Genomic DNA, 27516 nt, shown 5'->3' with positions numbered 1-27516 from the left:
AATAGGAAAGGTTACACCCAAGAAGACTTATTTAATGTGTTTGGTTTCTAACAGGGAATTGATTTGAGGATCTCATCTAGCCATTTTTTGAAAGAAGCCAGTGTATCAACTTTAATTTCATCACTGGGCAGCTGATACAAGATTCCTACAACCCATTGTGTAAACAAGTGCCTCCCTTTGTCAGCATTAAATGCACTTAATTTACACTTGTGTTCTCTGGTTTCACTGTTAATCTTCAAAGATTCCATTGTGTTGGATTTGTCAGTGCCTTTGAGGACATTTTATACTTAATTCAGATTCCTTCATAATCTTCTCTTCTTAAGACCAAAAATAAATGGTAATAAAGTAACCTTCTTGTGTAAATTGTATGGAGAACCTTTATATTATATACTACCATTAGTTTTAATGTAATCAAAATATTTTGGGATAATGTTTCTCAATTGCTTTTGCTACTTTTGTATTCTAAAAAGTGCTGGATTCATACTGTAGATCTGGTAGCAGCTGATGTATGACTGATATTTTGGCTTGAATAGAAACAAATTCAACATGCAGAAGTTCGTCTAGCACGGTGGACCTTTCTGGCAATGTGTCTTGAACACTTCAGTTTAAATTGTCTTCATGATGGAATTGCATTTGATAGAAACATGCAAGAAGCTTTTATTGAGTTCTGCAGTTTGTAATAGACAGATCAAATAACGGATCTAATATTTATTTTAATCTAGGTTAACAATTGGCAACAAAACATTTTACTTTCAAAGTGGAGTGGGAAAATACTGTAACTGCAGGCTTACAGTTGGTGCCAAATGAAGTAATTAACACCTACCTTGAATCATTTGAAACTGAAACTGCTGCTCCCCTTGGCTGCAGGCTGCAGGAATAATGGCCATTATCCTATCCTACTGATGTCCACTCATAAGACATCAGAATCCTCCAGTTCGAGCTACTTCTTTGCTGAAAACAGATGACTACAACCCTTTTTATGGAGGCACCAAATTGCAAACTAAAGAGCATAGATTTTGGATATTAACTCAATATTTTATAATGACTAATCAAATTTCTAAGTATGTAATTCTGATTAATTGATCAGGACTGTCTGTGATGCACTTAAGGGATTCTGATGATTGCATGAGCACAAAATCTCCTAATTCATGACATAGTAGATGGGGCAAAGATGATAATGTGATTTAATCTTGTGAATGTCAGGCCGGGTGAAAATCGAGAAACACAGTAAGCAGCCAATATGCCCTTATCAAGATAAAACCTTCATTGCCATCAGTGTGTTGAAAGCTGGACTGAATCATTCTTAGTTACTGTCTGGGGTGTTTTTTCTAAAAGGCAAAAGGTGAAACATTATAGCCATACCACAAGTCATGAAGCCTTGCAGAGGATCAGTGGGGTGGTTCTAATGGGATTGTCTGGGCACGAGCACTTGTACGCGTTTCACAACTGTACTTGATGGCAAGATGACTGCGCGGTGCTACATTTATCAAGTCCAGGGACTTCTCTTATCGCCTCTCCTGCGGGATCTTCCCGATGTGACAATGCACTTCCACATGCAGCTCATGTAACGACCAATGTCTTGCGAGACGAGAAGGGGGCAGTTAGGCCATAGACGCCGAACATGAGTCCCTTTAAATCTGTGAGATAACCTGGGTTGGCTTGTGGCATCTGGAACTCAGAGATCAATGAAAAGGCACTTGCTTGTACAGACTTTTCAAGACTAATGGGACAGAATCCCACAAGACATCATCTGCAAGGCATGCGTCACAGATGTACAGCTCTTATTGGCCAATACAAATACACTACTTGCTTGTGACGTACACAGTAGATCCTCTGTTGATGACAGATGTTAGTCAGCATAATGACTTTACCTATGTCAGGTTTTTCAATAAAATGTCAATGCATCTGCTACATTAGAGAAGGTCATGTTTTACAATAACTTTGTGATGTTCAGTTTATACTCTTTATTTCCTTTTAAGATGAAATCATGCAGCAAGAGAGCAGCCCCCTGTGTGCTGTGGATATTGAGGATGACCTGAAAAAACAGTTTGCCTACTTGTCAGGTAAGAAGTCATTTTATTCCATTATTTTTAGTTTCTTAATCCACAGTAAAATGGGCCACCTAATTATATTGCACCACTTCCTTTGTTTCTAATTAATTTTAAATTAACAGGAGGTAAATGAATTAGGGCTTCTGTTTGCTGCACTCAAAGTCGTTCAAGTTTTGGATTAGTTCAAGACCAAGTTGTTAATGTTGTCCACCTGTCAAAATAAATGTTGGAAATTCTTGTTTTAACATCAGGGTGTGACTAAAGAAACCACCTTGTTTACTGAAATAAAGAATCACGTCTCGCAAGTGTGATGTATGAATGTGAATGTCGGCATCAGACGTCGGCTCTCTTAAGAGCAGAACTCAGACTTTCCCCCTTTCAATGGCTAAACACGGCAGTGTAGTGAAATTTAAGTAGCCCCGGGCTCAGCATTCCTGAGCAGCATGGCATAAACGTTTAGATACAGGTTGAAGCTGGGTTGCCATGGACAATAGAGGGAAAACAGGAATGAATAATTTATCAGCTGTGTATTCTACTTGAAGATGCGTCTTCGATAGCAATGAAATACGTGTGGGTGGTCATAGCAAAAATGAGGGGTAACGTAAAGCAAGATATTTTTGTTTGTAACATTTGTTTTTCCAGGGGTTCTTGCATTAGTCATTAAACACAGACACTGATGAGCTGTGGGAAGATAGATTGCCTTATTTTAATGTCCACTTGAACCATTTTGCCTGCTCCTGGGCCTTGGTCTGAGAATTACAATCTTCTTGTGTCCATTCTTTTTACTTTTTCACAATTGATGAAAATTGTTCAAATGGAATTATGAACAAGACTAACAAGTGGCGCAGTTACTAGCATTGCCACCTCACAGCTCTGGGGCCCTGGGTTCAATTCTGGACCTTCAGCGCTATTTGCGTGGAGTTTCTATGTTCTCCTCGTGTTGGTGTGGGTTCCCTCCCACAGTCCAAAATCACACTGGTAAGTTAACTGGCTTCTGGGGAAATTGGCCCTGGTGTCTGTGTCTGTCTTCCCTGCCAGAGACTGGCGTCAAGCCCAGGGTGTACCCTGCCTTACACCCGGTGTTTGAAGGCGTAGGCTCCAGCTCCCCCATGATCCTGAGCTGGGAGAAGCGGTTAGTTCATGAATGGAAGGATGAATAAGATTATGGCTGCTTCTCTGTCCAGCAGTTAAAAAAAAGAGGATTTTTAAACATATTTTAAAATATTCATATCTGATTAGATTTATGTGCACTCTACAGATAGGTACAATATATTTACAATAAATACTGCCTAAGTGTTTATATTGATAATGGCAAAAAAAAGATATTTTCCGAAAATGAATTCTTTAAACGGGCTGGAGTTCAATTTCAAAGGCTGTTTCCTTGACAACTGACAAAAATGACAAATCTCCCATTTAGTGCATCAACAGTGTTGTTCATTGTACAGTGCGTATCACTTTACACTTGGTAAGTTGCTGCATTTTAAAGTCTCTCTGCACAGTAATGGGTTTATTTTCCCACAGCATTAGAATTTCCATGAGATCTCCACCTTAGGTAAATAATTATCTATTCATTAATCATTTGGTATCAGACATGACTGTACACATCACTTACGTACAGCTAAATTTTGACAGCCGCGCAGTAGTTGTTTTTCCCTTGCTCAGAATGTATAGTTACATTATTTTTGTGCAACTTAACTTTCACTTAATCTGTGCTGGGGATATGTTGGCAAACAAACAGGTCAAATATCTACGGTAAACTGATGACACACTCAGTTTTCTTTCCTTTGCAAGGGGATCGTCCTTTGAACGGTTTAGCTGAGTGCTCTTTATTGATGAGGAACGGAATGAATGACAGCTCTTTAATCTGGCGTTGAAGGTCTAACCTAGGAAAAGCGTGAAGTGAAATGGCCCAGTGCCCTTGCACATGGCTTCCCCCTTTATAATGAAGTGATTTAAAGGATGGAGAGGTCCCGTGTGCTTTGTTCAAGGTTACCTTGAACCGAGCTCTGAATTTGAATTGGGCTTCTTTAGCTAGCAGCATATCAGACGGCAAAGCTACTGAGTGCATAATTACCACTGAGCAAAAATCCTCATCATTGAGAGAAAGAGCCAAACAGGCAGGCAGATTGATTCTGTGCCTTACGTTATCATTTTTTTTAGTTCCTTCCCTTTGTCATCATACGATCATGCACGGGATTTAGAAATGTGTTCTCCCTTTATGTAGTCGTATTTCCATATGGTATGTACCATTTGTATTGTGGATTCTACATTTTATATTTGTATATATAATTAAAATTAAAACATCACAAACCCCAGCATATATATATAAATATGGATTCTTTTCTGGACCTTTGAAATCCAAATGCCAATGTTTTGCAATTGTTTATCTAAATTACATTTTCTTCAGGTATTTCTTAAGAGCTGCAATTTATTTCCTGTTAATCTTTTGGGTTTAGATGGCAGATATTGAAAACCGTACTAAAAGGTGTTGTATTTAATCCATCTCAATGTTCCCACACTGAAGTATGATCTCATAAATTGGGTTTACCACATCCTAAAAGGTAAGCCACAGTTCCTAGCAGCTTCTTGGATACTGAGATAGTACACCACCATTCAGTTCTGTTTATTAACAAGCAACGAGAGAAAGTCCAAGTTTCTGTTTCGCCAACAAGTTAAGTTAAAATGGTGAGAGCCCATGCTTCTCACATTAACTGAGCATTGTGGCCACTAACCACACTACCTTAATGATCTGCTTTAGAATTGGACTGTATTGTAGAACCGAGCCTGAGGTAGATTCTAGCATGGGTTTCAAGTACATGATTTTATTTTCTATGGTATAGATGGAACTGTATTTAGTGGTTATAGTTTGGGTAAAAAGTAAGTAATTAAGTTTCACTCATATTGTAGACAGTGCCTTAGAGATGGTATAAAGGTGTATATAAATATTATATAAATAGATCATCCATTTCAATTAATGTATGCACAGTATTATAATTTATCATTTATAATACTCATTAATTACAATAACTAGTCACCAGTTAAATAAAAACTTTATTCTGCACCCCGATTAATGTTTTATTGTCTCAGACGCATACAGGTATGTGCTACAGACATGTTGACTGTGAAAATCCAAGATTCAATATCTTTGTTTTGTCTTATTGGTTTATCATGTATTTATTGTATAAGCATTCGCAATCTATAATTTTATTTATTTTTTAATAAAAATGGAAAACAATTTTCAGTAGAGTCTTTCTTCTTTTTTAATTCAGGTGCCCCCTTGTGGTGTTATTTTTCTGTCAAACCAAACCATTTCCAAAAGTGGTTATGTTTATAACCAAGGGTAGAGCAGTACTTAAACCGGCTTTCTTGTTGCAGTTACTATATGTTATAATCGTCCTGAAAATGGTCTTAACTTTTTAGGTTTAATTGCACACCACTGCAACACATTTCAGTTTTATCTGCACAATTTATCAGTTTTATCTCAAAAACTCAAGTGTGCTGTTTGCACAGGAAAATTCACTTCCAATCATTTGTACCTTGGCTGCTGATTTTGGTCCTTGATTAAAACCCCATGTTGAATTAAAGAAACAGCATAATGCTCTTGGTATCTGAGTTCTAGCTTTCCAATTCAAGCCATATCCTACTTCACTGCTACAAAGATGTTGCTTTTGAACTGTTTTTTCCTCAGATTTAGCTGTCTTTAAAGAAAATCTTCACTATTAAAAATCAATATTAATTACAGCAGTTGAGACTATATTGCACTACAGAATGGTCAAATAAGTAAGCATTTAGTAATCTTGTTAAAATATCAATCCCCTTCTAATTGAAATAGAAATTTTATATTATATTAAATATATTTTTTCAAATAGATATTTTGGTCTTTTAGGAGGCAGGGGGGAGAACAACAGTCCTATCATCACTTTTCCTGAATACCCGACCTTCAATGAAATCCAGGAGAAGGAATTCCACAATGTTCTGACTTACCTCACCAGCATTCCCAGGTCAGAACTCCTTTTTGCTCAGTGTGTTATTTGTGCATTCTGACTGTATCTGGGCGTTTGAATTTGTGTTGAAGTTTGTAATAAAAATAATAAAGCTCTTAATCTCTTTTAACCCTTTTAATGGATTAAATCTTTTTAATGTCTTCAGTATTAAAACTGTAAACTTTTTGGAACAATCTTTTACTCTTATGTCTTCATAAAAAATTGTCATATGTACCGGACTTAAGATTGTATGAGAATGTGGAGATTAGAATGTATGGTTATAGTTGATTTGGAAAACTGAGATTTGAGTCAGGGTCTGGAGACTCACACCAGGATGCATCTGGGAGTGAACATATTCGAGCAATGCATTAATTTAATTGAATATTAGACAAAGATTATAATGAGTAATGTGATAATTGCTCTCAGAGAGTCATGTTTTTAAAAAAATATAACTAGTCTCTGCTGTCTATTTGAGGCTAGTTATAGCTTGTAGTTGGGCATGTTTTTTTTTTTCAGAAACAGGAGAGACTTTTATAACTGAGAAAAAATGGTGTTGATTAATAATTATAAGTGTTTTCTGGCTAATATTAGCTTACACTGTGTATTTTTAATTAAACATTTTTAATGTTTAGCATATTATCCTCATCTGAATATTGCTGCAATATAAGAATTTTAGAAATAATTATGGAATTGGTATCTGGTACCACTAGGTGTCAGTATTATGCTGTAGTTTCTCCTTTTAAAATAGTTTGATAAAATATAATTTTATTTGACAGTAGAAGGGCAGTGTGGTGGAGCAGTAGTTAGCATTGCTGCCTCACAGCGCTGGGGCCCTGGGTTCGATTCCAGACATTGGGTGCTATCTGTGTGGAGTGTGAATGTTCTCTTTGTGTTTGTGTAGCTTTCCTCCCACAGTCCAGAGACGTACTGGTAGATTAATTGGCTTCTGGGAAAATTGGCCCTGGTGTGAGTGTGTGTGTATGTGTCTGTGTCTGTGCATGCCCTGTGATGGACTGTATATCTGCTATGTCCTTTCGTACCATGAGGTATGAAGGTCAGTACTCGCTAGAAGAGGTACTTTTTTCAAAGAATCATTTACTGCTTGATCTACAGCTGGAGCCAAACTGGTCTATGTTGCAACTCTGGTAGCAGAATGGAATGTCAGCCTGTTTACACCAGTTAGTGTCTGATGTACAGTACCACCGTTAATGGAATCATCCCTTAATCCCTACAGGACTGTAAAATCAGGTAGTGCCTGTGCTAAGACCTGCAAATAATTACATAAACCTCCATCTCCAGATGTCTGTCTGTTAAACAGCAGGAGCTGGCCAGCTAATGCATAGCAGGGAGTGTGGGAACCTTCCCTTCGCAGTCTTTCTTAATAGCACTTAATTCCTGGCGCATGTCTTTGTGTTCACCTCCGAAGACATACAGAAGGTGTGGAAGATACAGTAAAGGGCTGACTCCATTGTGCTCAGTGTTTTTGTGTTTGGAGTTTGGAGATGGAGAAAACTTGCAAGAATACAGCTGTAGTTTCTAACCCCTGCTTCAAGCTATCGCATATTTCCCAGATCAGCGTTAAGTCACAAACACATGGGTCCTTAAACAACTCAGATTGGTTCACATGGGTCTCAGCATGGATCTCCACCATTCCCAGTGGTCTGACACTTAGATTAGAGGCAAGAATTAACATGCTTTTCTTTTTCAAGTAAGCACATAAGTAAGGCTACAGAAGAGGGCATTTTGGGCCATCGAGCCTGTTTGGTCGCTATGATTTAATTGATCCAAGGATTCTTGAAAGAAGCTATGGGTAGCAGCTCAATAACATGGCTGGGTAGCTTGTCCCACAACACTCTGGATAAAGAAATGACTCGTGTTGCCAATTTTAAATGCACTTCCACGTAGTTTCCACTTGTGCTCTCTGATTCATGTTTCACTGTTCATTCCGAGGAAATCAGCTACAGTAGGTTGGTTTTGTCAGTGTTTTAGAGGATTTTGAAGACCTGTGTATGAGGGTGCCTTCAGTCTTCTCTATTCAAAACTGAAAAGGTTCAGTTCCTTCAGGCTATCGGTGTACAACATTCAATTAAGCTCTGACATGTATCTAGTTACTCTTCTCTGAACTGATTCCAGAAGCCGCAATTTATCTTTTGTAACATGGCGATCAAAAATGAAAAAAATCATTTTCTAAATAAAGCCCTACTCGTGCATTACACAATTTTTAATAGTCCCTTGATTTAAATTCTAAGCTTTTAAAAAATGTTCCAGCTTCTTGCTCTTCCTTGTAATTGCTCCCCCTCATCGTGTGGAAGGGTTTTATCCTGGCACCTGCGCCATTATCAAGAGAGTGTGGAAGAACTGCTGTGTCACATGTGTGAGTCTGTTCCCTGGAAGGACAGATCATTGGAAGGCAATGAGCCATTAATTTGGGTTCCTTGCCAAAAACAATCAATAATCCTTGTGCTGGCTTGTGTCTATTTTCAGAGGATTCGAAATATAAAGGAATGCTTTTCCTGCTGGATTTATTGCCATGATTTATGTACTTTTATAATAAAGTGGCTATTTTCTTCAGGGCTGATTTGGTTGTTCAGCTGGGAATATGTTCATGTTGTTCATGAAGTTTATGTTGCAGTGGTCGATTAATTGCAGCAGAATATGGGTGATAATTGCAGTGGAATGTTTAAGGAATGTTTATCCATAATTTATTAAATCTACCTTGCAGCTGAGAAATCTAAAGATGTTTTAAATTGAGATTAACTAAATGTGTGCAAGCTAAAAACAGACTTGCTTTCTTAAAAATGCTAGTGCTAAATGGTTGTTTTTAAATAGGATTGTTATGAACAGGCTTTCTAAGAATTAGCATGATTTAACCCATTTTATTATTATTTTGAATTAATTAGTGCAATTCTGAATGCCCTCACCTGGTGTTCAGCTTTAATGTTTAAAGATTTAGCCTTATATTCTTTGCAATCTATAAAATGGCATTCTGAAGATCAGCATATTCCAAAATAAAGATTCATCGATCAGTTGCTAGTATAATTCCATTCTAGTACATACTGTATGAACATAGATATGGTCAAACATAACTCCTAATTTCAAAATATCAGTACAAAAACATGACTTTAACCCTCCATCCATGCGTTTTCAATTAACGTTTAGTCAAATACAGGGTTGTGCTGGGCCAGAGGGCAGTAGTAACATGATCTATAAAATTTCAAATGTAATCTCATGTACTGTAGGCAATTTAATCAAAGGCCATCTTAAAGGAAAATTCTTATTTTAAGGGATTGTAATTCGCTGTTATAATCCAGTATTTTCGAATAAACCTGCACCTATCTGATTCTTAAAATCAGTAGTATGTATTATGAATCCTTTGTTACTGTCATTAAGCAGTGTTATTTTCCTGATGAATCCTTATTTACTCATTAAGGGCTCCGTTTTGCAAGACTGTAAAATGAGCCATTTTGCGCTCCCTGCGTTTCTCTTCTCAAGACACCAAAGGGTTCCTCTTGTAGACCAGGATCTGTGCAGTGAATCCAGAAAATAATCATTCTGTGTGGGAAGTGGGGGGAAAAAAAATAGCTGTCAGGGCTGGCTGCTGATTTGTGAAGAGGAATGCAGCTTCGCGCTTAACGCCGGAGCGGGGGTTTGTTTTGCAACAGTACGGATCCACGGGCTTGTCCCTCCACACGAGCAATTGGAGCAAGTCACTGGCGAGGCTGTCGCTCACCTCGCTCCCGGCCGAGATTGGCTGTCCGACAGCTGCTGGCGGAGCGCAATTGGCTTGGCGATTGAATTGACTGTAGCAGCAGCAGCGGCTGACTGCGTTCATACTCCCTGCCCACGACACTTACATGAATAAAGCAAAAAAAAAAACAACGAAGGTCATCTCTCATCGTTTTTTTTTTATCTCGGTTCTCACATTAGAATTTGGAGCCAACCTCTTTGCTTCACATGAATCGAGGGGATGTATCTAAGGACAGAAATGACCTGGTTCTCCTGCGTGTTTAAGCGTTTGGTGTGAATATCCCATCTTGTGCTCATCGCATTTTCAGCGTGCACATGGTTTACAAGCACCTCTGCACCTGCAGGCTGGTTTTGTTTTCAGTGGCAAAGCATGTGGATCAGTACCTGCTGAGGCTTTTCCTTCACGGCATTTAAGGCTAGATGAAATAGCTGAACAGGATTTCGATAACTCTCGCCAACGCCTTCACCTCAAACTCCACATGAGCCGTGCGCGCCTGAGGATGCTTTGCACCTGGGAGTGCGTTTGCGCTGGTCCTGCGGTTTCTTCTAATCCTCCTTCCTCCTCAAATCTGTTACATTAGGGAGAGGCAGGAGCGGCGCCTGAGCAGACATGACTGGCAGCCTTTCTTTTGCCGTCTTTGCTGTAGCGGAAAGCAGCTGTTCAGAATGTGCCGTCATGAATGTTAACTTCTGCCGTTTAGCCTCCAGGCTGCTGGGGTCGGGTTTATCCTCGTCATTGATCGCCGGCAGGACAAATGGACCTCTGTGAAGGGCACCCTGCTGCGAATCGCGGTAAGTCACCTTTCGTCCACGGAAAGGCTTTAATTTCTTTCCAACACGCACGGGATTCACAACAATCTTGGTCTGGCTACTGCCCTCCTCCTCGCCAGCACGCCCTCCCTTGTGGAAAGCCTGCAGGTGTCCTTGTGGAGGGATCGTGAATCCGTCGTGCCAGCTGCAGGCTGCTCTAGTGTGAAGGAGTTAAGTCTGGAAACCCATGAAGGCACTCGGCAAGAGGTAATGCGAACTGGCAGGCAGTCTCCCGCAACAGCAGCTTGATGGGCTGAGACAGTTGAGGTGGCTCAGTAAATAGCCTCAGAAAAAACCTTGACCTGCTTAGGAGAGGGCTTTCGAGCTGGCACCCGAAGAAGGAGAAAGTGATTTGTTTTCTCTCTGTGGGTTTTTCACCCTAATATGTTTTGCCTTGTAGTGTGCTCCTAGAAAATGCCACCGAAGTATTTTGTTCATTGAAACATTTCTAGTGCGCTCCTCCCCCTTCTCCCCTGTCTTTCTAATGCTCTTCAAATCCGCAACTGATTAAAAATCTGAAATTAGAGATACAATCATAGGGAGTTTAGCTGCAGTGTTTAATAGGAGCAGAAGACTTCAGTGTGGGAAAGACTAGAGTTTTTAAGAAAATAGTAGCTGGTATTTCACTCATAGTTGGAAACTGCATTACGCTTTATAGACACCTCAGTTATCATATCTCAGTATTTCTTATCTATAAAATTCTTTCAAAAAGATTGTGATAAAAAGCAAGGCTCTCGGGGTAAGATTTATTTGGATTGTCACTCTCATTGAAGGCCCCCTGGCAATTGATATGTTCCAACTCAGCTGCATTGTGTATTAATAGACAATAATAACCTTTAAGAGCCATCAAATCCATGATTTAAACCATCAAATGTCATAAATGGCATTTTAAAAATATATAATCCTCTGAAAAAGAACAGTGCGTTTCAACACCTTAAAACAATCTATGAGATAATCAGGAGAGAGGCCAATTTCCTTTTTCACAAAATATTAGAACTTTTCAGCACCTAGGGCAGGTGGACAGCACCATTCCAGTTTTGTAGTGTTGGAGGAAACTCACTAATCCATGACTAGCTTTATATAACTACTATTTCCAATGACTGTGCCATATCTTGCTTTTTTGTTTGAACCCCAAAAATCTGATTTTGCAAAGATAATTAATACTGTAGACTAATTGTTAATACTTTTTATATTTGAAAAATCCCCACACTGTATAGTGCAGATATGGTGGTTTTCTCTTGCTGTATACTGCTGTATTTCTCCAAAATGTCTCAAGAGTTCATATATGATGAGTTTTTTTCTGTGTAGTAGGGCAGCAAACTCTGCTATTGCTGTAATCATGGCATGTTCCGGGCCATTTGGTAGCACCATCTCCTATATAGCAGTCTGTAGAGAGGTGGATTGATGAACTATGAATACTCCTGCACAGCAGTCCAGAGAGATTCTTCATGTGACTGAGAGAGAACTTCCCGCCAGCAACAGTAGCTAATACACGTGTATTAGTTTAGTGCTAATGTATTAAACAAGTTTATTTACCCACTTAATGCCCTAAAAGCACAGTGTATAAATCTCTGTCTCTTTGAGATGTTGAATAGGTTGTTGTATCTTTTGAAGAATGTTAAGAGATGACAAAATGGTACTGGCTAAGGAATTCACTATGTCATGTATGTAGTGGGAAATCTAGTCAGTTCTCCTGAAATCAGCATGCAAAGTGTTTCCACTGTTATCACAACACAGTACCTGGTAAACCATAGATATAGAAAATTGGTTATTTATTCAAAAATATGCAATTGGACCTCCATAAACTATATTATTCAATTTTATTTAACAGACTCAACAGACTGTTATTTAGCCTATCCAAGAGCTACTCTGCTGCTTGAAGTAAATGGTCTTAAATTGTGTTAATTAGACATTCGACTTTCAATCATTCCTACATGTTTTACTGCTGATCCAGCTCTAGATCTATCAAGCCAATAACCAGTGCAATCTTTCCATCACTCATTTAACAGTTAACTTAATCTGTAACAAGAAAATGTGCGATTTCCCTTTTTAAATGTAAATATACACATCTCCATTGCTGTTAGTCACAACATATAAAGTGTTTTGATTGAACTGCTAAGCTGAAATTGGTTTTTTACAAAGCACAGTGTTGAATTCTATTTCACTGGATTTTTCAAGGCAGTCATTGCATCCCTAATCCTCACAAACCTATGCTAGTATTTACATTTCTGTACTTGAAGGTTAGCTGAAGCTTGCATTGTTTGTTGCTTTACCCTTCAGTCACAGATATCATAATGAAAGACATTTTTGCAAGTGCTCTGCTGATTCCTGTATTTTGAAGTGATCACTATTGATAGGCATGTCGGCATGCCTTATCATTACCTAACGCTCACCTGTCAATAAAATAGTGCTTAATTATAAAACATATACTCAAGTTTAAAATAGCATTTTATGACTATTAAACTTAGTGTATTTTAGTGTATATACATAGTGTAGATTTAGTGTATATTATGTTCTTAATACAATTTGTGTCTTTCCCATTAGAAATTTAATGTTAAACAACAGTTGGCAGGCAAAAATATATATTCATATTTATATGTGAAATGGAAATAGAAGCCTAGTATTTTCTCAAAAGGTCAGTGTATTATCTGAATACCCCTTTAATCAGGACAAGATTCTTTCTGTATGAGAGTTATTTAAAATGTACTTATACAAGGAGTTCTTTTAAAGAATATCCGTATTCTTTTAATTTGTATTCCAGGTAAGTGTTGTGCTTTTGACTTTCCTTGTTTTCCTCTTTAACCTTTCTCTGTGACTGTCTTTTTTCCCTTTTTCTTCAATGACATAGAATGGCCACTAATCCATCTCGATGAGAATTTACATTTAATTTTTTTAAACCTACGATGGAGTAGTGGCCTTTTTAGATGTATTAAAATGTTCAAGGTAAAAAAATACAGGTTTGTCCTTTAATTCATAATCATCCATCCATCTTCTAATCTCTTTATCCAGTACAGTGGCATGGGGCGGTGGGAGTCTGTCCCAGTAAGAAACAGGAGCAAGGCAGGGTACACCTTGGCTGGGACACCAGTCAGTCTCAGGGCACACACAGCCAAGCACACACTTGCACCTGGGGCCACATTTCCCAGAAGCTAAATAACCTCCCCCCGCACAGTAAGCCTTTGGGCTGTGGGAGGAAATGGGAGCACCTAGAGGATACCCACTGGAAAAGTGGAGAACGCCAAAAACCCTGGAACGATTGCACCCCTGGGCCACAGTGCTGTGAGGCAGCAATGCTAAGCACTGTGCCACCACCGAGACCCTAATTCATAGCCATTAATTCCTTCAGAAAATATAATTTAGTAGTTAAGCATATATGGTTTTTGTTCATTTGAAATGTAATGATTAATCGAAACTTTGAATTATAGACATTACCACTCAGAACCACTAAGCCCAAGTACTTCACGCTTCTAAAATGAATATTTCTTTATTTTTGATGGCGCAAATGAAGGAGGTTTTAAAACACTTTGTTTGCAAAAGTTCTTTCTTAGCTTTAAGAAGAACCCGTTAATTTATTTTTTTGCTTGGTGTAGTGAGTCCATAATTATCCAGTAGTTCATTTAAAATGGCCATTCATACTGTATATGTCAACCTTTACATTTCACAAGCCTACAAGCACAATGGACCATAGCTAATAGCTTTGACTAGCAGTTCCTGGCCTCTGAATACTGTCTTTATGTCTTTATGCTTCTGATAAAGAATACAGTTATCAATAACACACTTGACCGTTTGACTAGCTATCATTTCACTGTACCAATGCATGTCTTTAGCAGTTCAGCCTAGGACTAGCAGTACAGGAACTTGTCTATGATGATAAACAGGACCTGAAACAAATTATTTTGCTTAAATAGTGTCAAGAATAACACAGGCATGAAAGCCACCTCCTAAAATTAATACTGCTTTGTCAGGAACATTTTGTAATTTTCAGTCCTAGACTGTGGGTAAAATGATTTAGAAACCATTTACAGCATACTATCTCAGTACTGAGAAATTGCACATGTTGAGGAAAACAACACTTTTATGATGATTAATATATTTATTTCATCATAAGGATTAGTGCTGTGAAAATATACAGAATATCAGGCCTAAAATATTGTTTATTTCAGCAGGGAAAACTCAGACCACCTACAGCTGGTATCTGTTGAATTAACAGGTACTTTTCCCCACATGGCTTCTGTTATAGATGAAGCAACATAGGAACTATGGCCTTGAAGGCATTTTGGCAGGGTGCCCAATCAGGAGGGGCTAAGATTTATGATGTGGAGGCCCGCAGTATTGATTCAGGTTATCCCAAAGGGGTGTTTTACATCAACCACATTTTAAATTACACACTTTCTCCTGTGCTGCATTCTAAATACATACATTTCTTTACTGTAATGCCACTGATTACTTCATATTTGATGTGATGAATGTGAATTTATTCTGTCAAGGAGGTATTTCTGAAACACAAGGAACCTTTTCTTATGTTTTTGGAATACATTACAAGCTTTGTGTTTTGACTTATGGCTTCAGAGTTTAAAACTAATATTTGAAAGTAGATTTTGACATCTGCAGTCAATCGTCAGCACTGAAAATAATTACAGATAGACTGTAACATAATTTTGTTTTGGATTTTTCGTAGTTTTACTGCAAGTTTTGAATAATAATATATATGTCTGATAGATTTTTGTGCCCTTCACTAATACTTATTTACTGTTTAGACCTTTTTTAAAAAAAATTCTGGAGCTGTCATATTTTAATTTACCACCCAAAAAAACAAATATTAGAAACCATCTTTTGGAACTTTTTTATTTTAAAAAATCTGCCTAGCATTTATTTTACCATGTTATACATTTTTGGTGCTCCACTTTAATATGATTTAGCTCAGCTTGAGCTTTCAGTACATCCATGAAACATTTATATTCCTTAATATAAAAAGACTAAATGAAATGTCAGGCCATCAAAATAATATGAAATGAATTAAATGAAATTGCTGAAACATGAAACACTGTCCAGTTCCTTGACTTTTTAGGAAATTATTCTGATCAAAGTGATATTGAGAATTGCTTTTGATTGCATAGAACATCGGTTATAGAAAACTTCTGTTATTAACTGCAGAAGGCATATTTTGGTTACTGAACTGTTCAGGGGATCTTAATAATTCTAGTGATTTATAATGATAAACTGTTATCATATCGCTTTTTGTAGCATTGCAAGTACTGTACCTTTATGCATGTACTTATAAGGCACAAAAGCACAGACCATGAAATCTAGATGCTCCTCCGCAGGGGAAATAAATCTTTGTTTCTTTATCACTTAAGCATAGGAATCCCCTGCCAGACAGCACATGGGAACTAATTATCATCCTTAGTGTTTGAATTCTGTTCCCATAGTCATTGTGTTGCTGTCTTACAGTGTAGAATGAATTTCCCCAATTTCTGACTGGCTACCTTTCGCTTTTTAGTGTAATGTAAAGATAAGCTAAAATGAAACAGTATTGTTAAATGTATTGATGTCTTTTTGATCGCTCCTTCACTGTTTTATTTTACTAATTTACTGGTCATGTGTAATATTCTCTTGAGAAATGATCTCCTTGTTAATAGAAAAACTAATTTCAGTATCAAAAACCTAAGATACCCAAGTACCGGGGTGACACTGTGTTATAGAATACATATTTTTTCATATTTGTGGGTTGCTTAGCCCATGAAATAGCATCATTTTTGACCAACATAGATGAAACTGTCTTCAGCCTCTTCATGTAATGTCACAGAGTCCAAGTTCAAAGAAAGCTGAATATGAACAAGCATAGATGTTTACCATTCTGCAAATTTTACTGTGGTTTTGAGATTACCATCCCTACTTCGTCTGGATCATTCCAGATCTGTACGGGTGTAAAAGAGAGGTGAATACAGTACTGAGCAACGTGAGGGGCTCCTGTCAGCCCCAGTGTTGCATGTAGGAGCTGTGTGTTCTGACTTCCTGTGTCCTTGTGTCCCACAGGGCTCATTCCCAGGAAACCTGCAGCTCGTTCTGGTTCTCCGTCCCACCACACTGCTCCAGCGGACACTCTCTGACATCTTTTTCAAGTTCAGCAAAGATGAGTTTAAAATGAAGGTTCCAGTAAGTTGTACTAAAGTGATATGTGCCGTCACCACAGCCCTGAAGATTACTGTGTGTGCTGTCAGTGGCTCTAAATCTGGTTCGATAGAAAAAGAGCACCAGAACATACTGAGCCAGTTTGCTTGTCTGAAGTTGTGTAGTGTTACGCTTGTTTTAGAAGTGTGTCAGGCATGTTGCCACAATGCCTTTCTGGTCTCTGGTGATGGCTGTGGTGGGGATGAAGGTGCTGAACCCAGTGAACTGCTGGGTAGAGAAGTAGAAAGTATTTTTGGAGTAGGCCTCCTACTAAGAATAGCTGTATTCCTGTAACAGGTCATCATGCTGAGCTCAATAACAGAACTGCACAGCTACATGGACAGAGCCCAGCTGACCCAGGAGCTCGGAGGCACTCTGGACTACAGTCACGAGAAGTGGATTTCCCATCGCACAGTGAGTCCAGGCAGAACTTTGGCATGCACTATTCCTCATAATTTCTTCTACCAAGTTCACTGGAAAGTCCAACCCAGATTCTCATTCAAATTAAAAATTGCCTAAAAGAACTGGTCTACGACAGAGGATTTTTCAGACTGTTTTGAACCTTGTTCTTAAAGAATATCAAATTTGGATTCATCTTGTTTGCATGTTTATACGCAACTGTGACAAGGCTTGAATGCTAGTGGCTGAGACTGCTGTACCATATTCAATTAGAAAGATCATGTTGTTTAATTCCCATTGTCTGCTTTCATACTGCCCTCAAGGTAGATATGATAAAATGACTGTGTCAGCATGTTTCATTTATATGACTACAGTTGCAAAATGTTGGGTGGGGCTTACAGTAACCCCAGGTGCTGTAGTGCATAGTCATAAAGTTAAACAAATGCACTGTGCCTAAAATGATCCCGTACAAAGGGGAATGTATACACTTTGAGAATGCAGGACAGTGATAACACAACTGTCCTTTTTCCATTAGGTGCCTCTTTGAAAGCACAGAAATTGGCACAGATTAACCCGCTGATGGTTTTATGTAATGTATAGGGATTAATGATCAAGTATAGGGATTAATTCATCACATTGTACCATTGTGGGTAACAGGCTATCGAAGGTTTTGCTCTGATGGTGAAGAAGACGGCTCAGACACTTCAGTCTTTTGGGACAGAATTGGCAGAGACTGAACTACCGAATGATGTCCAGGCCACTACAAACCTTCTTGCAACACACACAGGAAAGAAAGATAAGATGAAAGTAAGTGCAATAGACTTTAGAATAGTCAATAGTCAAACAAGGAAGTGTTTGAACAGCAAAAATGGGGTTGCCAGCACCTCCTTCAGCAAACAGAACCCTCATGTCCCTGAAACAACAAATATTATACTAGTTAAGTCTCCCATGTACTTCCTGTAGTTTTATATAGTGGTTTATTTGAGATTTAATACCTTACTTGGCTCTATGAGGCAGTCACATGTTATAGGGTACTGTATGCATGAATGTCAAAAAGTTCAATGTGATGGTGAAAATTATGTTCACAAAATTTCCTTTTGCAGGAGGATTTACAGATAGCCCTAAATCAAGGAAACAGGCTTCTGGAAAGCATTAATGAACCAGTTACAAAGGATCCTGACTATAAGATGAACCAAGATGAGCTGGAGAACCTAACTACGGTACAGAGGTGAGATGAATAGATGAAAGCACATCCCAGATGTTCCCTGCACTGGATTGTAAGTGAGAGATGAGCAAACAAAGCAGAAGAAGTGACACAAATGATCATGCCAGTTTTTCACCCATTCAGCATCTAAATGGTTGTATTATGTTGGCCATATTATATATATATTATAGATTTGTCGTGCACCAAGCAAACATTTCAGCTCACTTCTCATAAAAAAAGCACATCAGGTCTAACAAATACTTGTTACATTGTATGACGTTGTCACGTGTATTACATAAACATACTTGGATACATTGCATTTCATATAATCCTGCATGCATACAGTACATATCATTCATTCATACTAGCATAACACTGTGTTGTTGAGCAATACTAATGACATACATTAAAATGAAAAATGGTTGATCTCACAAGCTTCAAAGTGGTGAACACCACTAAGAACTACTGATGATCTGAAATATAAAATACCTGTAATAATACTGCATCCCTTGACCGTGTGCTCTATCGCTACTCAGAAACGACCAGTAAGAGTGTCACAGAAAACGAAACTTCATGTCTCTCCCTCTTTCATCGGTTTTGTCAATAACAACAAAAATAAACTTTTGTACTGTGTTACCAGAAACACAAAACACTCAACACAGAAGTATTTACTCTAATCCTAGCTGATGCTCTTGCCTCAGTTTGAAAGAGCTTTGACTTAATGAGACGTGAGGATATTGAGGAAAATGGGCATGATTGACAGCAACAGAAATGTGTAAAGTACTGTACCTTCACCGAGCTCCAAATTTCATAGGCTGCGTTGTGCTCATGTCAGCGTTCTGTGTCAAGAAGAGAGAATTATGTTTTCCTTTATTTTCCCCAGTTGAAAATCTGTGCCTCCTTGGAATCAACGATGACCACCTATTCATCTGCCCGAGACTTGTGTAGCGCAGATGATTCCTTAACGATGAATCTGTCATTATCGTTGCGATTTGTCGGCGCTTCTTTCAGGATGGCTCTCGTTGTGGCAGTCGAGTCCGAACTGGACAGAATTTGGAAGGTGTTGCGTGAATACAGTGTGTGTTATAGGGGGTTAACTCTCTCGTCTGCTCTCTCCCGCTCCCCGCCCCCCCAGGCTGCTCTCCCAGCTGGATGAGACGGAGACGGCGTTCGACGAGTTCTGGGAAAAGCACCACACCAAACTGGAGCAGTGTCGACAGCTCCGGCTCTTCGAGCAGAGTTTCCGGGAGGTGAGTGCAAGTCTGGCAGGAGGAGAGAGGTGGAGCGAGCTCCCTCACTGCCTTAGCCTCCTGGTGCATGGCAAAATGCGATAGGTTACATTTAGTGTATGTAATTGGAAATAAAATGTTTTTAAAAGTATTTTAGTTTAATTAAACTGTACTGTACATGCCTGAAAAAAAAACACATGCTGCCATTAATGTGGTTTTCCGGCAATACCTTTTCAATTACCCTACTGTGATTTATCATTCTAAGTAGTAAATGTTAAATACACAATATAATTGACATTCAAGTGTTTTATTGAGTTTTTTTACCACAGGAACCCTTTTCTGAACACTGGATCTCTTTCGGTTTGAAAAAGCAGTTTCTGTTTCCATCGTCTTACAAATGCAGTGCTGTCTCCTAGGTCTCGGGTGTTGAGTAGATGATAACAGTGTCGTGCAGTGAAAGGATGTTTTGCCTGTGTAGAACGAGCATGATAGTGAAAAGGCTGTTCTTGTGCTCGGTCAGGTGAAGGCACAGCTAGACTTCCTGTCGGAACGCCTGGCGACGATCTCGGATGTTGGAGACAGCCCTGTGCACGTGGAGCATGTTCTTCGAGACCTGGGCAGCTACGAGGAGAAAGCATGTGTAAGAAAATTCACGCCTCTTCTGGGGGCATAGTGCTGTTCAGAAAGTTGTTGATTTTCAGTGCATTTTTGAAGAAAAAAACAGGTATGTAGATTACACAGGCTTATTTAATGTAAATCCTTCCTGAGTACCTTGGCCTGTGAGGAGATTTTTGTGAATTTAAATTTCTTTACACAGGTAGAGAGAGATAATATTTAATAATTGAATGGCCCTGTTGGGAAGTCTTATTAGGCAGACGTGTCTTGTAACAGGGCTTTTGCGTCCTGTTGTAATGGTGTTCCTTCAGACAGTTCCAGAACCAGGTGGGGTACTGCTGTTCAGATAGCAGTAGGGAGGAGAAGTCGTATTGCTGCTTGACAACCATTTGGTTTCCTCTAATAAGACATAACTGGGACGAATGTGTTAAGGAAGAACCTTCTTTGCAATATTTATTACTAAAATAGTTTTAGTGTTCTTCTGAAAACATTTTCAAAAGCCTCATGTTCATGTTTGACTTTAGTATTTAGAAATCTTTGCTGGTCATATCCCCTCTCATTTTGGGTCAGTTGAATCACTCCTCTGGTATTTGACATACTGGAATTGCCTACTGTTATTAAACGCTCACATGGACACTGATGGGACAAGGGGATACACTTTGTAACAGCTCACTGGGGTAAGCCCACCCCTTACAGAAAATCAGTCCCGGTACCAGTTTGTTTTCATCTTGTTGCCAATAGGAGATTCTGGATTGGGCAAAGGATCTGGCGTGTCAGGGCGACCTGCTAATCCAGAGCAATCACTATGCTGTGGACTCAATCCTGCCCAAGTGCAGTGAGCTGAGGAGTGTGACCGAAGAGCTGGCCGCCGAGATGAAGATGAAGAAAATCCGGCTTCACAAGTCAATGGAGCTGCACCAGACTCTTGAAAAGGTTATGCAGAAACTAGTAGAACTACCTACCTTTGCCGTTAATGCATGAAATGTGATTCCTAAAGTTTGTTGCAACATAAAAAAGACACAAGTGGTACAGGTACAGTAACTAGAATAACTGTACCTAGAAAAATGCGAAGCCCTTTATAGGCCATTTACAAGTCTGTTTCAGCAGTCATTCAAGACAGGAGTTACTGCTGGGAAATAACTAATGTTGCACCTGTCCATAAAAAAGGTGACAAAACCAAACTAAAAGTACTTATAGACCAATAAGTCTTAATTCTATTACACACAAAGCTGTGGCAATGATAATTAAAAGTAAACTAAGAATGTCATCTGTATGGTAATAAGATTCTGAGGGATTATTAGCACAGAATGAGAAAAGGTAGGTATTAATAATAATAAGCTTTATTTTATATAGCACCCTTTAAAGGTGGCTTTTTTATGCACTAAACAGAATGACAACAACAACAAAAAAAACAAAATAAGCCAAAATAAAAATACACAATGAGAGGAGACCGTAGATGGGGATACTGAATATGGTAGGAACAAAGGGGTATATAACAGAACCAGTTAAGTAAAGGCCCTTCTGAAGAAGAAGGTTTCGAGTCTAAAACCTTGTTAACATTAAATGTTAACTTATGCTTTTTAAAGAGGCAACAGTAGAAATGGATACAAAACATCCTTTTGAAATATCAATTCTCAAACTTTAGGCAGCAGGTATTCAAGGTAATGCATGAACTTTATTTAAGATTTGATTAATGGGCAGGGACCAGCATACAGATAATCCGTAAAGGCCCGAATTGAGATCATGCAAGAAGCAGAGTACCTCGCTGTTCTGTATTAGGATAACTGCTCTTCCTTATTGCCCTGGTGTAGTAAACAAACTGATTGATTTCTCAGTTTATTCCAAACAAGTACAACTGCCAAGTGCTGAAATGAAATGCATTGAAAAAAGCTGTACCAAATTCAGGACCGAGTGAACACCTGGCAGGTAATTTTTAATGTAGGCATGTGCAGGGTATTAAATGCAGATAGTTAAAACATAAGTACAAGTATAAAATGGAAATGCTAAGTTTGAGGTCACATAAACAAAAGAAGTAGGAGATTACATGGATGGTATGAAATGGTGATGGTTTAAATTTAAAACCTAAGAACAGGTTTCAGTTATTTGTGCAAAGAGTTGTATACAGCTCATACAAATTGCTCAGCCATATTGTTAGAGGTTCAATATTGCTACTGTTAGATACCCTGGATTCTTTGAAGAAAGAGCAGGATGAGACCTTAACTATTGAAATGAAAGTATGCTTGATGGGCTAAATAACCTCCTGTCGTTTGTAACTTTTATATTCATAAGATTAAAAGCAGTAGAAATAACATGCTGTATGTTGCTTTTGTGTGCTGTCCTGTGGTTTCCTGAATGTTTTGGTACACAGCTACAGAATCCTGAATGACTTCACAGTTCAGAGACTTTAACAAAACACTATGACTACAGTGCAAGAGTTGTTAGACCAGTTTTAAAATAACTTTCTCCACTTTAGAGTGACATTGAATTGTAAAATACAGTTTACTCTGCAGCTGATGCATTTCTTTAACTTTGGAATAGCTCTAATCATGTGCCTTTATCAAACAAGGATCTATGACACTAAATGGAATTGAAACTGTGAGCAATTCTATTTACAATAAAGCTGTTTAATCTTTGAGTGCTTACACTGAACATAGCTTAATTGCCCTGCTAGTTCTATAGAACACCACTGAGATGGGTCTTTTAGTTCTGCTTTTAATTCCACTAAGATCTCTTTTAATTCTGAATTCGTAGAATCCTCATTCCATTGTAAAATGTCAAACTTTAAATTAGATTTAATAAGATAGAACATGAATATTTTATGAAATTACTTTGCACAGAATGTTTTGTGACCATGAATTAAACTGGTCGGCAAGTTCCTTACTGCTGGAGTGGCCAGTGTCTTACGTTTGTGTCTCTAGCAAAACCAATGTTTGTCTCTCTCGGTGTCTGGTTTGTCTTTTATTTCTCTGATGGAGCGTCTCTTTTTTTTTTTTTTTACCTCTACAATACGTTTTTCTTGGGACTGCTTTATTCCCTTACCCTCCTCCCGGTTCGACTGAAAACCTCCCTCTTAAATGTCCAGGCTGCAAAGTGGTGTGATGATGGCATCTACCTGCTGGCCTCCCAGCCTGTGGACAAGTGCCAGTCCCAGGATGGAGCCGAGTCCGCGCTGCAGGAGATCGAGCGATTCCTCGAGTCCACTGCGCAGCACGGGCTCCCAGACCTCGGCGCGGTCTGGAGAGAGTACGAGTCCGTCCTCAACCAGGAATTTCGGGTGAGCCCCTTATCCGTGGTGCGGGAGGCTAGGTTCATTACCACGCATGAAAGGTGGCTTGTCTTTAATCCCCCTACCCTAACTCTGGGCATAGTCATGTAACGACAGGGCCTGATGACTGGTTAGCCGGCATCTTTGCTCTGAAATCCTGCGGAATCTGTGGTTCTCTGTGACCTTCGGCTTGGACAAACCCATTTCTAGAATTTTCCCTGCAGAAAACCTGTAATGTGATTACAGCAGTTCTCAGAAAGAGAAATGACATAGGAATGTGTGTCAATTTAGTCCAGAATCAATGTCATTGTATCGTTCATACGGCACGTGCTTGAACTTTTTGTAAATCATTTGCTCTTTATGGGGATGGCATGTTTTGTAATAGACTTACCTCAGGAAATAATTTGTTTATTCTTTGCGAGCGCTGGAGTACGTGTTGTGTTCATTTTATCTTACAAGTATTTTGTCGGCCCCACTCTCATCAGTTTGTGGAAGGAGTACTCTCTCTGTACATTAATAAGGCTCTGTATAGGCACACACAGAACAAGCCCACCACTTGAACATGCAAGCGTGTTCCACGCTTCTAGTGAGTGGAGGTATTGAGAGCCTCTGTCTTGCTCTTGCTTTGCCCCGCAGGACCATGTCCAGAGAGTGTTCCAGAAACAGGAGGGGATGCAGGAGATGTTTGAGAAGCGCCGGGTGAGCCTGAAAAAACTGGCAGCAAAGCAGACCCGCCCTGTCCAGCCAGTGGCTCCCCGGCCTGAGGCCTTCCTGAAGTCTCCTCACACGTCCCCAGGTTAGGCCTGCGCTGACCAGCCTCTCCACTACGAGTCTCTCTCTATTAGGAGCCTTTAGGAGGGGATCTATCTCCCTCTAGTGGCGGCTTTGCAGTAATTACAAAATTGTGTGTATTCTATATGGGTGTTTGAAGTTTCAATTTAATAATAATAATAATTACACTTATATAGCGCTTTTATGGACACTCCATTCAAAGTACATTATAGGTAATGGGGACTGCCCTCCACCAGCACCAAAGTGTAGGCCCACTTGGATGATGCGACAGTACTCTCCCCACACACCAGCTCTCAGTGGGGAGGAGAACAGAGTGATGAAGCCAGTTCAGAGATGGGGATTATTAGGAGGCCATGATTGGTAAACGCCAGGGGGAAATTTGGCCAGGATGCTGGGGTAACACCCCTACTGTTTTCGCAAAACACCCTGACCACAGAGAGTCAGGAGTTTGGTTTTATGTCTTATCCGAAGGTCTTTTTAAAGTATAGTATCCCCGTCTCTATACTGGGGGCATTAGGACCCACATGGACCGCAGGGTGAGCGCCCCCTACTGGCCCCACTAACACCTCTTCCAGCAGCAGCCTTAGTTTTTCCCAGGAGGTCTCCCATCCAGGTACTGACCAGGCTCACAACTGCTGAGCTTCAGGGGGTTTCCACTTGTGAGATGCAGGGTGAAATGGCTGCTGGCTGCTTCAAATTTATTTATCTAATGTACCTGTGTACAATGAAATGCTTACTTTCCTAATGTAACAGATGTAAGTATGTATAGATATGAGGCTGGACTCATTACGTTTTTCCATCACACACCAACTCCTTTCCCATGCCCAAAGTTTTAATTGCGTAATTAGAATCGTTAATATTCTAGGATGATTATTGGTTCGGTAAACTCACAGAAATAGTATTGTTAATTTACCTTTGGTAGTTTATTTGATTTTGAAAAGTATATTCTCTCTCAGTCTTTGTTACTGTGTCTCTTTTTTAGGATATTCCAGAGGCACTGAAAAGACCTTCTCTTTAGACAGTGATGCCCTACAAAGACTCAACAGTAGAACGGTAAGCAGGGTTTCCTCTCCTACTTGTTTCTGTGATTACAGCCAGATATCTATGATTGCTAGAGAGAATTATGCCTTGTCTCAGCTTTTTGAGAGTCCTCATAAAACATCAACACTAAACATGGAAAATTTATCTGTGATGAAAAAACAGTTACGCTAAATTTCAGGTTTTATTAATTTAGAAGTCTTTAAGTATCTTAGCTATTACTAATTTTCATACCTCTCTTTCTAAAGAGGGTGTATCTTTCTGTTTTGGTATCTTGATGCGAGGTAGACTTTTTATTCACAGTGACAGTACTGTGGACTGTGAAAGAATCTCAGCACCCTCCTTTATAATTTAAGCAGATGAATGTATTTTTGGAAATGGGATTTCTAAATTTGAACAGCTTAAGACCAGTACTGATTTTTGTATATCTCATAGTGCAGCTAAATTGTGATTTGAGGGGTATCTGTATTGTTCTTCAGGGCAGCAGTCAAATAAACAGTGGGGGCCGGCATGACTCTCTTTCCGAAGAAGAGGAGAATCTGGCAGTGCTGAGGAGGTGCGAACCTACAGTGGTACAGGAACAATACCATGCAGAGCTTTGCAAAAGTGTTCCGTCACTTCCTGTAGTGCCCCGTTTCATGAAATGACAAAATTATGCATACACATCTTTTAAACTAAATATTTCATTCAAAAACTGAATTCAAGACTTCTAAGGGAGAAATAGGTTAAAGTAGATATCGGCAAAAACTGAAGAGAACAAACTTAAATACAAGTATTCAGACCCAGAAACTCAGTAATTTGGCGGAAGCACTCAAGGCTTTTACGTCTTTTTGTGTACCTCTCTATGAACTTTCAGTGCATAGTTTTGCCTTTCCTTTAGATATTCAAAAAGTATATTGCTATTTTTATTCATTTCTTTCATGTTTTGAGTTACAAATCCCCTAATTACGGGACTCTTAATAAGAATTTGTGAACACTGTTTTTTAAATGAACTGTAAAATGAAAATAAATCTCTGAGCTCCACATCAGAAAGCTTACAGGAATGATTTTGTTTTGCAGGCATGTGATGAATGAGCTGCTGGAAACCGAGAGGGCATATGTAGAAGAGCTACTGTGTGTGCTGGAGGTATGCATCACTGTATACTACTGCTTATTCATCTCATTCAGCTCATTCATTGTACATAACAGCTCAGACAGAGTCTTACTCTTCACCGTTGAACATATTGACAAAGCTTTTCCTGTTAACTTTTGGTGAAGCAAAGAAAGGAGACTGGTTTTGTCATTTCCAATGAAAAAATAAACCATTTCACATGGGGAGGACAGCACAGTACGTTCACCACACACCAGCTATCAGTGGGGAGGAGGCCATGATTGGTAAAGGCCAATGGGAAATTTGGCCAGGATGCCAGGGTAACACCCCTACTCTTTTCAAGAAATACCCTGGGATTTTTAATGACCTCAGAGAGTCAGGACCTCAGTTTTATGTCTCATCGGAAGGACAGCACCTTTTTATTGTTTAGTGTCTCCGTCACTATACTGGCGCATTAGGACCCTCACAGACAGGGGGTGAGCGCCCCCTACTGACCTCACTTACACCACTTCCAGCAGCAACCTTAGCTTTCCCAGTCATCCAGGTACTGGCCAGGCTCACACCTGCTGAGCTTCAGTGAGCTGCCAGGTGTGATTTGCAGGGTGAGGGTCATATATCTGTTGGCATTGTGAAGTCATTTTCACAGCTGATGGGAATACTGTCCTCATCCTTGCTGCAGGGGTACGCGGCCGAGATGGACAACCCACTGATGATGCATCTGATGCCAGCGGCACTGCTGAACAAGAAAGATGTCCTCTTTGGAAACATGACCGAAATCTACGAGTTTCACAAACGGTGAGCTCAGCGCCATCATGTCCTGTATTGCCATGCTTTACTGCAGAGTGCTCGTGGAGCCTTATGGGGCGTTGCCCTGTGTTTTCCAGGATATTTCTCAGAGAACTGGAGAATTACACGGACTATCCCGAACTTGTAGGGAGGTGTTTCATCAAGAGGGTAGGTAAATCTGCCAAGTACTGGTACTCTTAAATCAGATGTATAGTTCAGTTCAGTTTATTGTCATATGCACAAGTGCAATGAAATGCTTATAACTAAATTAAATAATTCATTATTAAAAATGTATCCTATAAATTATAAATAATGTCAGTTCAGGCAGTATTATGT

The 27516-nt window shown here is 39.3% G+C and overlaps 1 protein-coding gene across 14 annotated transcripts in view; it reads left to right on the top strand.

The window, feature by feature from the left end:
* Positions 1-27516, top strand: part of mcf2la (mcf.2 cell line derived transforming sequence-like a) — an 85355-nt gene that overhangs the window by 40320 nt on the left and 17519 nt on the right. For all 14 annotated transcript variants that reach the window (XM_088649086.1, XM_088649036.1, XM_088648995.1 and 11 more), the window contains 17 exons: positions 1980-2063; positions 5938-6052; positions 10483-10573; positions 16628-16747; positions 17060-17176; positions 17819-17968; positions 18265-18389; positions 19501-19615; positions 20115-20234; positions 20951-21142; positions 23292-23483; positions 24111-24270; positions 25249-25319; positions 25784-25860; positions 26364-26430; positions 27074-27189; positions 27279-27348. In XM_088649086.1, coding sequence (XP_088505212.1) covers positions 1988-2063; positions 5938-6052; positions 10483-10573; positions 16628-16747; positions 17060-17176; positions 17819-17968; positions 18265-18389; positions 19501-19615; positions 20115-20234; positions 20951-21142; positions 23292-23483; positions 24111-24270; positions 25249-25319; positions 25784-25860; positions 26364-26430; positions 27074-27189; positions 27279-27348 — 1974 coding nt within the window. In that variant the 5' untranslated portion in view covers positions 1980-1987. The remainder of the gene's footprint in view (positions 1-1979; positions 2064-5937; positions 6053-10482; positions 10574-16627; positions 16748-17059; positions 17177-17818; positions 17969-18264; positions 18390-19500; positions 19616-20114; positions 20235-20950; positions 21143-23291; positions 23484-24110; positions 24271-25248; positions 25320-25783; positions 25861-26363; positions 26431-27073; positions 27190-27278; positions 27349-27516) is intronic.

Source organism: Lepisosteus platostomus, chromosome 2, assembly GCF_059453375.1.
Source record: "Lepisosteus platostomus isolate fLepPlt1 chromosome 2, fLepPlt1.hap1, whole genome shotgun sequence".
Taxonomy (NCBI): Eukaryota; Metazoa; Chordata; class Actinopteri; order Semionotiformes; family Lepisosteidae; genus Lepisosteus; species Lepisosteus platostomus.
Note: the sequence above shows the minus strand (reverse complement) of the source record. Positions and strands in the feature narration are given on the sequence as shown.